The following is an 11,983-nucleotide window of genomic DNA, read 5'->3' as shown; positions in this document are numbered from 1 at the left end:
AAAAGTTAACCCCTTGCGATGAGAAAATATATTAAAATACGTACTTTTAAATTATCTTTGATCATTTATTAAATATTGAATAACAATCATTTACGTGATTTATAAAACGTTGATGCGTTTCATGAAATTTTACAAAAAATACTATTTTTTATAACTGTATTTTTTGAATTACACATACTAAATATAAATTATTTCTTCTGTGAACGCAAGGAGCTAATAAAATAGCGATTTGTAGCATAACCCCGTACATGCCTCGTAATAGATATCCCATACTCCGTTTAGATATAAAATATTAACTTCTTGTACTTTAAGCAAAAACAATTAACATAAAAATTTGTAAAAATTATAAAATAAAAAATCACATCTAGAACGATCGAAACGCTCTTATTTTATTTATTTACTATTTAATAATAAATAACTTTCTCTTATCGAATTTTTAAATAATCTGATAGCGATAATTCCAACAACATTATATATATGCACATAATATATATAAATAGAATAATTTTAAAATGATATTAATCTTTGTATTAAAACAATAAGTTGCACTTATTTCCTATTTTGTCAAATGTTATTTTTAATCATTATTTTTTGTAAAATTAATTCTGACAACAAATCTTATAATTCTAATCTGTAACAATCTTGACAAGAAATAATTAACATAAAGAAAAATTAAAAATATAATACAATATTTTAATAACAAGTCACAATATACTTGAAACAAGTAATACATAAACAAATAAAGTAAACAAGAAAAACTTTTCTTAACTTATTCATGATATTATTAAAATATTTTATATACTATTTAATGAGGCAATTTTTGCATTTTTATTTCTTTCATTATTTATTAATTAATTATTGACTAATTTGATTTGACTAGCTTTCACCAAAATACAATATTAATTCAAATATTTGAATAAAATGCCATAAAATGAAATTGCATCATTGAAACAAAGCTAATTCATTTTTGTCTTATTATATTTTAGCATATTATATTAGTAGCATATATATTTATTTATTTATATTAATATAAAATTTATATTAATATAAAAATTTTCGTTTATTCCTGATAAAAAGCAAGATACGTAGGAAAAGCAGTGAAATCGAATTATTCGCTTATCTTCATTAAAAAATTTGAATTTTTTCTCGCATAAGGAATATAAGTATCGGAATATATGTATCGAGCATTATTTATCATTATTTCCTTCACCATATTAGTTTGTGACCTGGTTAAGTAATAATATACAATATGAAAATCGATATCAGCAAACCGAAATTAAACCGAGAATTAAATGTTCCACCACCTTTATATTTATTCCATTCGATTGTTGATTCCTTTCTTCATCAGATTTTTTACGAAATAGGGGCATATATAGAACGTCTATTACCTGGAACTTCCAAGTTGGCAGAAGTTATGGTGGAACCTAAACTATTCGTTGCCGTACATGCATAAGTCCCGGCATCCTCTACATAAGAAAAATACATAATTATCTGATAGAGAATTATTATTTTCTTCTTTATACTTGAATATAATTATTTATTTGCTTAAAATTATTTGAATTTCATTCAAATAATTCTAAGTAAATAATTTTGTAAAAATATGTGCAAAAATAAATTAATACAATTAAAAGATTACATACAAGCATAAAATATTGTATATATACACTTGTACCGTACCAGGTAAAGCTCTCATTATGGTAAGACGACAAATGCCGTTTCTATATTGAACTTCGTGACTCTTAGAATTTTCTACGATTCTATTATTTTTTGACCATAGAATATTGGGTTGTGGTTCTGCTTGAACAATACATTCGAATCTAGCTGGTTGTCCGCTTATTACCGCAATACCTTTCAGTGGCTGTAATAATGATCAACATTTCTTTGTAACATGATTTTTGATTAGAATTATTTTAAAATTAATAAAAAGCCTTTAACATTAATGTTATTAATTTAATTATATTACCGTAATGAATATAGGAGCTTTCTTCGGTAAAACTTCGATATAAGGTTGAATTATTTCTGTAATCGATGATACGCCGTTGTTAAGCGGCCAAGGTGAACCTATATAATTTTTTTTATAAAAACTTAATGGAAAAATAATATTAATATTTACTCACAGTATGTAGTAATAAAAGAATATGACATGGCAAAGTGATTAATGCGTAATTTAGTATAATAGTACAATAGCAAGTGACAAATTGTTAGAATCTAAAACCTAAATAAATAATTGATATATATATGTTAGCACGACAGAAAGTAGCAGTTTAGTTTTAAATTAATATTTAATATCATGAAAAGCTCATTACACATTAATTATTATTATTGATTATTATTTATTTCCTAAATTATATTTTATGATGTTGTAAATTTGTTAGAGAAATCTCGAGAAAAATCCGAGAAAAATCCGCAAAAAGCAACAAAGCAGGTTTAATGCAAATTACAATAGAAACTGTAACTATTCAAAAGTATAATAAGAGATTATTTAATAAGAATTTCATTACAATAATATTATTACAATAATATAACGATTGAAGCAAAGCAAGAAAAAATTGAATAACGTTCAACACATGTTCTCGACGGCAGGTATGTACCTGCAGAATCCACATTACTAGGTGGTCCAGTAGCGCTACTCTGTCTTGGAGAGAGGCTTGGCAGACTTGGACTAAGAGAAAGCGGACTGGGCGTTGTATGATCCCATCTTGATGATGATACAGAACTAGGTATGACGAGATTTGGAAGCGCCATCGAATTTTCTATACTAGCTCCCTTCGATTGTTTTTTATTGAGATTTTTCAAATCTTCAGCTTCAGAAAAGTCGCTTTCTGATGTTGGCTCCCATTTAACAGTCTTTGAGTTTTCGAATTTATTTTCTATCTTATTTTGACGGTTCAAAAATGTGCCCTTTTTCATAAAACCATTTGTTTTTTTTTCAGTAAACTCATGGATTATAGGCACTTCTATGTCACTGGAACGTCTTTGTCCTTGAATCTTCTTCTTGCTGCTTTCAATCGTCTTTTTACCTTCGCCGGGTAAAATGATACCAAATTCGTAGCCAAAATCGTACTTGAAATATACGAGTCCAGTATCCGGATCAATTTGTTTTGTTCCTGTTTGCGTCAATGAACATTACACGCTTGTATTACGCTAATATACTTTATTTATGGACTTCTTTTCATAAATGTACACGATATATTTTATACTTTACAATAGTGAGATTGTAACTTACGAGTATGTAAATGTGTATATATATGTTATATTTTTATATCAATTATATATAATATATGTTCAATACACATACAAATTACACAAGTCACAATTACAATGAGTCAAATATATCTTTTTAATTAGAAATTAAGAAAAAGTAATATTATTAGTATTACCATGTTCAGAGACTCGCGATTCTTCTCTATAAGTTCTTGGCTCATCACTATCAGTTATTTTGGAGTCATTAGTATGCTTCAAAATCGATTTACCCTGTTTCAAATCTGATTGGATATCACTTACAAATTTTTCGGTTTTTGATTTGAAGCTGCTCGTCATATCATTCATGTGACGTGACGCAATGTCTGCGAAGATTTCAGAACTTTATATTTTATACAAAACAAGAAAGAATTTATTTACCTACTTTTCAAATAAAAAGAAAATAAACATTATTTATGCACAAGCATTTATTTCTATAAGTGTAAAACAAGAATAAAGAAATTAATTAGAGAATCAAATAAAGAATGACCGACAAAGATGTAAAGCGATATAGTTGTGAACGTAATTACTAATTTGTCTATTACTGTCTATCATTTTGTTTCGCAAAAAAAAATACGTCTATACATCTATAACATAATGTAAAAATGTTATGTAACATTGCTCTTACGACTTGCTGCTTTTTTTACGTCGCTTTTCGAGATAAATCCATATTCAGGCGGTGTACCAGGCTGTAAAACATTATCAATCTTTTCGGAAGTTGTATATTGCTGATATTTTTGGAAATTAATCTTTTTATCTATATCTCCTCTATGGATCTGTGTCAGCGACGAAAAACTAGTGTCCAACTCCATCGGTGATACATTATATGTTGATGCACTCGAAGATCTTGGACTCCTTCCTGTGGGTGGTTGAACTTTTCGATAATATGGATCCTCCGTGTCCCTATCTGCTGGAGCCCATTTGGGTCGAATTCTGCTTGAATCTACATCGCTCTCGTAATCAGATTCTCGAAATTGTCCTTGTACGAATTTTTTCGGTTTAGGCACATAATAATTAGCTCTTTGCTGTTCCTGGACAGTTGTGGCATTTGTGTCGCCAAACTTTATGACGCGGCTTGTTTGCTCAACAGTAACAACCCTTCTAGAATTCTCTGTTGATTCATCCATCCTTACGGTTTTCTTTGTCTCTGTACCCATCGCATTGGTAAATGGCATGCTTGTATGTGCTTCATAAAAATGTTGTTGCGGCTGAGGTGGTGCATATGCGATTTCTGGTGGAGAGCCGGGTAGGAGAACCGTTTTCGATTTTGTTGGTACGATTACTGTATGTTGTTTGTGAGACGAACTTGATTCCATTGGTTTTCCTATATGAAAAGTTTGTCCGTATGATCTTCTTCAAACCTTTTCTGACCGCTCGAGAAAAGAGCATAGTAACAAAGGAAGATAGAGTAGTAGCGGCCGGTTTCACACGTCGAACAGATCTTATTAAAGCCAGAAAATAAAATTTAATGAATTTCAGTCTTGATATATTTTCCATGTTATTTTCATAAATTAAATATTGATGATATGTCGGACTTTTCTCGATCTTGAAACGATGATGAAACCGGTTATAACTAGATAGTGGCATGCTCCATGAGAAATAAATTAATTTATGCAAAAATAAGCTGTGGCGATTATAAAAGAGACAAAACTTAATAATCATTTCTAACTGAAAGAAATAGCATGCAAGATAAGCTAGATAAGAAAACTTGTTTGGATGAACAAACTATGTTTGAATGAAGCAAAAAAAACTATACATTATTAGTTGAAAAATAAAAACGAAATTAAACATTTGTTTGTTAAGGATTTAGCTTCTAATTATTTTCTACATAAAATTATGATGTAATTCGGATTATAAAGTAGTGGTCTAATTGTAACTATAAAACAGTGGTCATATGTTATATATATTTGTTACTATATTGTCAAAAATATGTTGTCTTTCATATCGTTTTCTTTCTCACTTCTTATCACTTATATTTATAACAGAATGATTTGTATTGTAATATGTTATATTCTAACATAAATAAATATATATCTATATATAATTATTTATGTTAATATACCGTGTCTCCAGATATATAATATATATACCGTTAATTAAACAATTTATTAATGTTTTATTATATATATATATATATATATATATATATGTATAACACTAATAAATTGTTTAATTAACGATATAATACAAGTCATATTGTACAATAATTTTATATGTTGATTAATAAAGTATTTCAATTTAAATGTTAATTTTAGTAAGTAATACCTGAATCGGCAACATTAAATTTCGTGGAGCTAACTGTATGGCATGACAATATTCTACCATCATCACTCTCGTAGTCGCTCTCGCGGAAGTCACCCTTCACTAATTTCGAAGGACTCGGAGAAATCGACAGAATTTTTTCTGCTGGTATCAATTTTCTATGTAATTGATTTAGGGAATATCCCGTTTCCTGCAAATAACATTTTTTTAAGACTTCTGATTTAATGCACTTATACATAGCGCTACAAAAAGCACAAAAGGCATACACACATTTATTAATATTATACAATCTGACAGTTAAATCTACGAAATATTTCATGATATTTATTAATTATTGATTTCCTAAGCAAGCAAAAAATAACATTTGAAATGGCACACGGACACGCATCAAATCTCGAACCTTCATGGATTCGAATCTGCGCAGATTACTGCTGTCAGTTGCTAATTCGTAGCTCTTTTCCAACGAGCTACGTTGTTGAACAGCTTTGGATGTCGCTTGTGCACTACAAATAGATGGCAAAACAAAGGAAGATTCGTCTTTTTGCAAATGATCAGTTTCGTAATTATGACTTTCAAAGGATTTCGTTCTATTCTCAGTAGTTCGGCTCTCAGTGTGAACTATTGTTGAAAGTCCGTTGTGTTTTCCAAGAAATTTTTGCGTAGTCACAGATGAAGCCTTCTGTTGAAATGGCTCATCAGTATCTGCCATATAACCACTTTCTTGCTGAAAAACTTTTGTTTTAAACTTTGGTGATTCCGGTTTTTTGACAGAAGATTTTTGCACCAAACTCTTTGTATTTGGCTGTACATAAATTGGTGGAGAACCAGGTTTCAGAGGTATTAAGTTTTGCTGTTGTTGTTGTTTGACTTCTCTTTCATGTCGTTTAAATATTATTTTTCTTGCTGCCTTTTCAGAAGGTTCTATGGTAACGAGTGATGATGGTCCTGTAAATTGTGCAGGAGTCTCAAATTTTGAAGGTGGAAGTGGCTCAGGTTCAGTAGATCTTGGCCTCGTCGACTGTTTCGGAACAGGTGCTTTAACTCTTCGATAATGTGGTTCTTCGTTGTCACTCTCGTAAGGTCTCCATTTTGCTTTTGGACGACTATCAAAATCGGACTCGTAATCACTTTCATGACTAAAGGAACCCTTAACAAATTTTGACGGAAGTGGTGTCGAGAATTTGACAGGTTTTTTGGCTGGAACAGACGGTGGTGTAATGCGTACATCTTTTGGTGGAAGTATGGGTGGTTCCTCTACTCTTTCTTCTACTGTCGTGGTATGCTCCAATCTAGTTTTTTCTTTTGCAAAAGATGATGATATATATCCAATTTCCGGAGAAGATCCTGGCTTGATAGCGATAGAGTCTATTTCTGTCTCCATAAGACGATGTGATGTCGGAAGTGATTTCGTAGTTGGTTCGACTCTCTTTACCAAACTAGGTGCTTTCAACTCTTTATCTTCTGTCCAACGTTTTGAGCTAAAATCTTCAGATTTCTGTGTCGTTTCAGATTTTTTCATGTTACATTCAGTAATATACTTTTCAAACAGAGCTTTCTCTTGCACAGTATTTACAGTATGATCGACTTTAATTGTCTCGGCATTATAAATTATCGGACCTAATTTCGTAGGCGGAGATGCTTCTATTATTTTTTCAGTGAACTCTTCTTTAGTACACCATGACTGTTTCTCTACATTGGCACATGATTCCGTATTAATTTTCTTTATTATGCCTTGCGGTATTTCCTCAATTTTCTGCTGAAATTCTTTCGAAGAGCTTCTGTATTCTTCAATAGGAACATTCCATTCGTATTTTTGAATAGGTTTAGTTTGTGGTGGCCATGATTTTCTATTTGATTCTACACATTTTTTCGCCCAAGATTTTTCCATTGCCAATGCATCCGCAGATGGTTTCGGCGATGTAGGTCTTAAAATTTCTTGCTGACTAGAAGCAGCTGAATGACATCTATATTCTGATAGATCTGTAGATACGTGCGATTTGGTTTCCACATCCGATGATGATGACCACGGTCTAATAGGAGAATTACTTCTCAATACAGACGTTGAAGCGTATCTCCATGGTTCCATCTTTTCTTCTTTAAAGTATTTGCTTTCCTTCTTCTCATATGCATCTTTCTTTCGTATGCATGTTTCTTCAAATGTTTCTTTCTTCTCGAGATCAAAGAGCGGTGGTATTGTAACTGGGAGGACAGGTTCCGCAGCTTTGACAGGTTCTGTTACTTTTGAAATAGACATAGGAAAGATCTTTACACCTCCGATCGGAGCATCTATTGGAGATAATGTTTTATCAAAAGATTCTTGAAGCTGTTTTGCTTTAACAAATACATCAGGTCGTTTCTTTTTCTCCTCTGGTTTTGGCATGTAGTATATCTCAGGAGGTGGTTCTGGCACAAGATCAAAACTTTTCATCATCATTTTAAAATTCTCCGTTTGATTTTGTAGTTGCGAAATGGACGAATCGACAAATGTCTTTTCGTCTACAGTTTTTTTTACTTCCATTGAAGGCAACTTAGAACTCTCATATGGAAATTCAAATAGCTTATTTTCTACTCCACGAGATGATGATCCTTGTTCTAATTTGGTAAAAATATCCTGAGCGGCCTTCTTCATTGTTTGCAAGTCTGACGATCTTACCTCCGGTTTCTTTGTTTCCTGATAAATAGTTGCTTGCTCATAATTCTTTGTTAATTTTCCAACTTTCGCTCCTTGAAGTTCTTCTTCTGTTAGCTTAATCATTTCCTTTGGCCCTTTTGGAATTATCTCACTTTCCTTCGTAATGGACTCGAAGAAACTCAATGCATCTTTTTTTACAATCGTAGAAGTTTCTATGTTTTCGTTGTTAATCGTTGATTTTTCCTCTGTTTTTATTAATGGCTTCGTAACATTTTCCTTGTCACGGTCGATTTTCTTTGTTGCGATCGTTTGCTCGATTCGAGGTTTAGACTCCACAATAGATGGAGTTTTATGTTCAAGTTTCATATGGAACTTCTGTTCTGACTTCGTTTCGGTTTCATGGGATTCGATTGTAGATGAAAACGTTTCCGATTTACTAGTCTTTATTTCTGGTTCGGTGACCTTTTGCATAGTATCAATTGTACTCGATATCGTAACAGACTTGGGCAATTCAATTAACGCTGTTGTTGGTATCTGTTCGCTCATTAAAGTACCTGATGATATCTCTTCCTTTTTCCCTTCGGACTAAATATAAATATAATAATTTTAGAAGTATTTAGAAACAGTAAATATTACTGATTCAGAATATTAAATTTTTATTTCATTGTTTTATATTATTATAATAAAAATATTATAGCTTGCTTATTAAAGATAAGTTACCTGGATGACATTTTTATCCTGGATGTTTTCATAAATGACAGTTTTATGTACTTCGACCATAGTATCAGGCTTTGGTTCGAAAACCGCGATATCAGCGATACTCTGCGCCTCGCCACCGGCATTCGTCGCTCTTATCATGTATTTGCCGGCATCTTCTTCTTTAGCTGTTTTATATATAATATAACAGAGTAACAAAATAAATTCTTAAAATATTTAATAATTATTAATTATAAAGTAAGAGAACCGTTAATAAAAACTTATTCAATCATATGATGAGAATTTATAGATAAAAATATATACCCTTGTCTATAACCAATATGTAACAATTTCCTTGTTGAATAATTTTTAATTTTTGTGGTTGTTCGTTAATTAGAACATCGTTTTTATACCAATTAACTATTGGCTCAGGAATACCAGTAATTTCTACTTCCATAATAACACGATCTCCCTTTTTTATTACTTGAGCTTTGAGGCGCTTGCCGAAAACCGGGGGAAATATTGTTTCTAAAATTATACAGTGCATTCATTAAGCAATGAATTCTTATACATTGTATAAAATTTATGTATAATCTTTCTTGATTAATTTATATATGTATGCCATTTACTTTTAACGACCAAGTCAGCCGTGCTACTAGCAGTTCCAACGTCATTGCTCACTGTACAGGTATATCGTCCAGCATCTTTTGCATTGACATTTTTCAGTTCCAATTTTACATGATTATGAGCATAACTAATTTTTATATTATCCTTTAATATCAACTCTTGACCGTTCTTCGACCACAGAATCATTGGTTGTGGAAAACCTAAAATAGATTAAAAACAGTCAAAAAATGAAAGATAAAAAAGATAAGATCATAAGTACATTGAAAAAATTCTAGGTTTCTATAAATTTCTAGGTTTTTTTCAATTTTTTTCAAATATAAATTATATGATTTAAATATATGTAATATGAAGTGCACTTACCATCAATGATACCTTCAAGAACTACATTAGTTCCTTGGTCGACAATTATTCCTGTAATCGGTGAAATAAATCTTGGTGCTATTAATTTCCTAGACGGTCTTTGAATTTGTTTTGTTTTAACATTATGTTTAACACCTTCTGTTTCTTCGCATACGAGAACGGTCTTTTTTTGTTCCATCTCGCCAGGCTGTTTTTGTACGATTTTTTCATACTCTTCGATTTTATGAGACTAGAAGATAATATTTTTTATCGAGCCATACAATGTTTATAGTGATTAATATTTGATGTAAAAATTCTCTAAGTCCGAAAAATCAATTTGGCGCATAGTTCAAATGATACTACATAGTATATAAATTCACATGGAAATATTTAAACACTTAAGATCCATGATACCTTTAACCGTTATAGATTTTGTCTCTTACTTGTTGTGTATTTACATTATCGATTACACATTACGATCTTAATAAATCATCTATTATTGGTGTAAAAATAAAGCAAATAAAAGTTATTTCTTTCACACATAAAAGCTATATAATACGTAAAACAACGTATTAAATATATTTACCTGAACGACAGGTGGTGCTCCATTTTCTGAGGTAGACTGTTGAGAACTTTGCATAGTTGTTTTCGTACAAACGCTGGTAGGTTCGTGTCCAGATTGTGATAAAGTAGAAGTCATAGTCGACGATAAGAATTCCTTTTTCATGGACGTTGTTGAAGAATGTGTAACAGTCGACGACATTTTGGTCAATACCTGACTCTCACCACCACCTTCATGATATGTTTTCTCACTTAAAAAGTGTTTATCACTACTGCTTGCAGGATGCATTATGTCCATGGGAGAATACGGAACTAACTCGAACACTTTTTTTACTTCACTTGCATCCGGTTTCACCAATCCACTATCTAGAAGATAATCCAGTTATGTCAATAAAACAATTATTCTGTATGTATGGCTAATGAAACACACTTTGAGAAATATGCACAGCCCATATTTCAATTTATAATTATTAAAAAATAAAAAACATTTTATTTATTTTTCTAAATTAAAAAGGTCGATTAATTTTTTTATAAACCAGCATTAATATCAATATTATTATAATTTATTTCAGTGTTTCTGCAATCTTATTCTATCTGATTTATGTAGGTAATGATTGTCAAATTTATCAAATATATATAAATAAAAAAAATTACATATTATATGAGAATTCACGTAATTATATGAAATTATATTTTATTTTAATTAACATAATATGCACTCTTTGTAAATATATGATATACAAAAAAATTAAAAGAGTACCGGAGCGTATCAACCGCACGGTTGAAATGCTCCCAGCGAAGTAACGAAATACTTTGCCTCCGATCTACGACAGAAATAGTATCGTTCACCTAGTAATAGGTGATTCGAGCACTCGGCTGCAATATATAACCCAAGACCTAATTTATCGTTGTCATTCTATACTTTAATGATACACATATATATTACACTCGATATCTGACATGCAAAATCATTTAGACTTTTTTTGTATCTTAATGTTTTATTTATTTATTTATTTATTTATTTATTTATTTATTTTATTTATTTATTAGAAATAAATAAGAAATTCTAAGACCAGATATTATTTGATTATTTTTAAAATCTTTTTTTAAATGTATTTTTAAATCTATTTTTAAATGTATATGTAATAAATGGTTGAATGAAATATTCTGATTTTATATTGATATAAACTAATATATATTCAAAGATTTATTTTTAATTAGATTTATTTTTGTATCGACAATTTTATAATTATAAAAATGATAAGCCCATGTATCGAAAATTATTAAAACAAAATATGAACAGGATTGATACCGTTGTGAAAATGTGTTATTTGTATTTTTCAGGAGACCAGACTGCGCCGATTATTCGATAAAAATAACATGGTTTCTGTATAAAATGAAAGAAAAGAAGGAAAGAGAGAGAGAGAGAGGAGGAGGGGAAGAATGACTGAAGAGAAGGAAATGACTCGTCTAGTAAAATATTCTTTAAAATTTTTTATAGAAAAATATGATTCTAGAATCATTTTATCCATTTTTATATTATTTAAATTTAAGTTTTTTTGTGCGCATATAAGAGAGAGAGAGAGAGAGAGAGAGAGAGAGAGAGAGAGAGAAGAAGAGAGAGAG

General features: G+C 30.5%; 1 protein-coding gene across 1 annotated transcript in view; it reads right to left on the bottom strand.

Annotated features, from left to right (window-relative positions):
• Nucleotides 1–1,353: 1,353 nt before the first annotated feature.
• The window catches only part of LOC105624873, a 41,438-nt gene continuing 30,808 nt past the window's right edge, over nt 1,354–11,983 (bottom strand). Inside the window, exons 39-51 of the mRNA XM_012206223.1 lie at nt 10,383–10,723; nt 9,818–10,046; nt 9,460–9,657; nt 9,155–9,358; nt 8,855–9,018; nt 5,903–8,719; nt 5,506–5,692; nt 3,869–4,564; nt 3,381–3,566; nt 2,592–3,107; nt 1,964–2,061; nt 1,678–1,858; nt 1,354–1,466 (exon numbers count right to left, since the gene is read on the bottom strand). Of these exons, the coding sequence (XP_012061613.1) occupies nt 1,354–1,466; nt 1,678–1,858; nt 1,964–2,061; nt 2,592–3,107; nt 3,381–3,566; nt 3,869–4,564; nt 5,506–5,692; nt 5,903–8,719; nt 8,855–9,018; nt 9,155–9,358; nt 9,460–9,657; nt 9,818–10,046; nt 10,383–10,723 (5,930 nt within the window). The remainder of the gene's footprint in view (nt 1,467–1,677; nt 1,859–1,963; nt 2,062–2,591; nt 3,108–3,380; nt 3,567–3,868; nt 4,565–5,505; nt 5,693–5,902; nt 8,720–8,854; nt 9,019–9,154; nt 9,359–9,459; nt 9,658–9,817; nt 10,047–10,382; nt 10,724–11,983) is intronic.

Source organism: Atta cephalotes (assembly GCF_000143395.1).
Source record: "Atta cephalotes unplaced genomic scaffold scaffold00092, whole genome shotgun sequence".
Lineage (NCBI taxonomy): Eukaryota > Metazoa > Arthropoda > Insecta > Hymenoptera > Formicidae > Atta > Atta cephalotes.
This window is presented reverse-complemented; position numbering and strand designations above follow the sequence as displayed.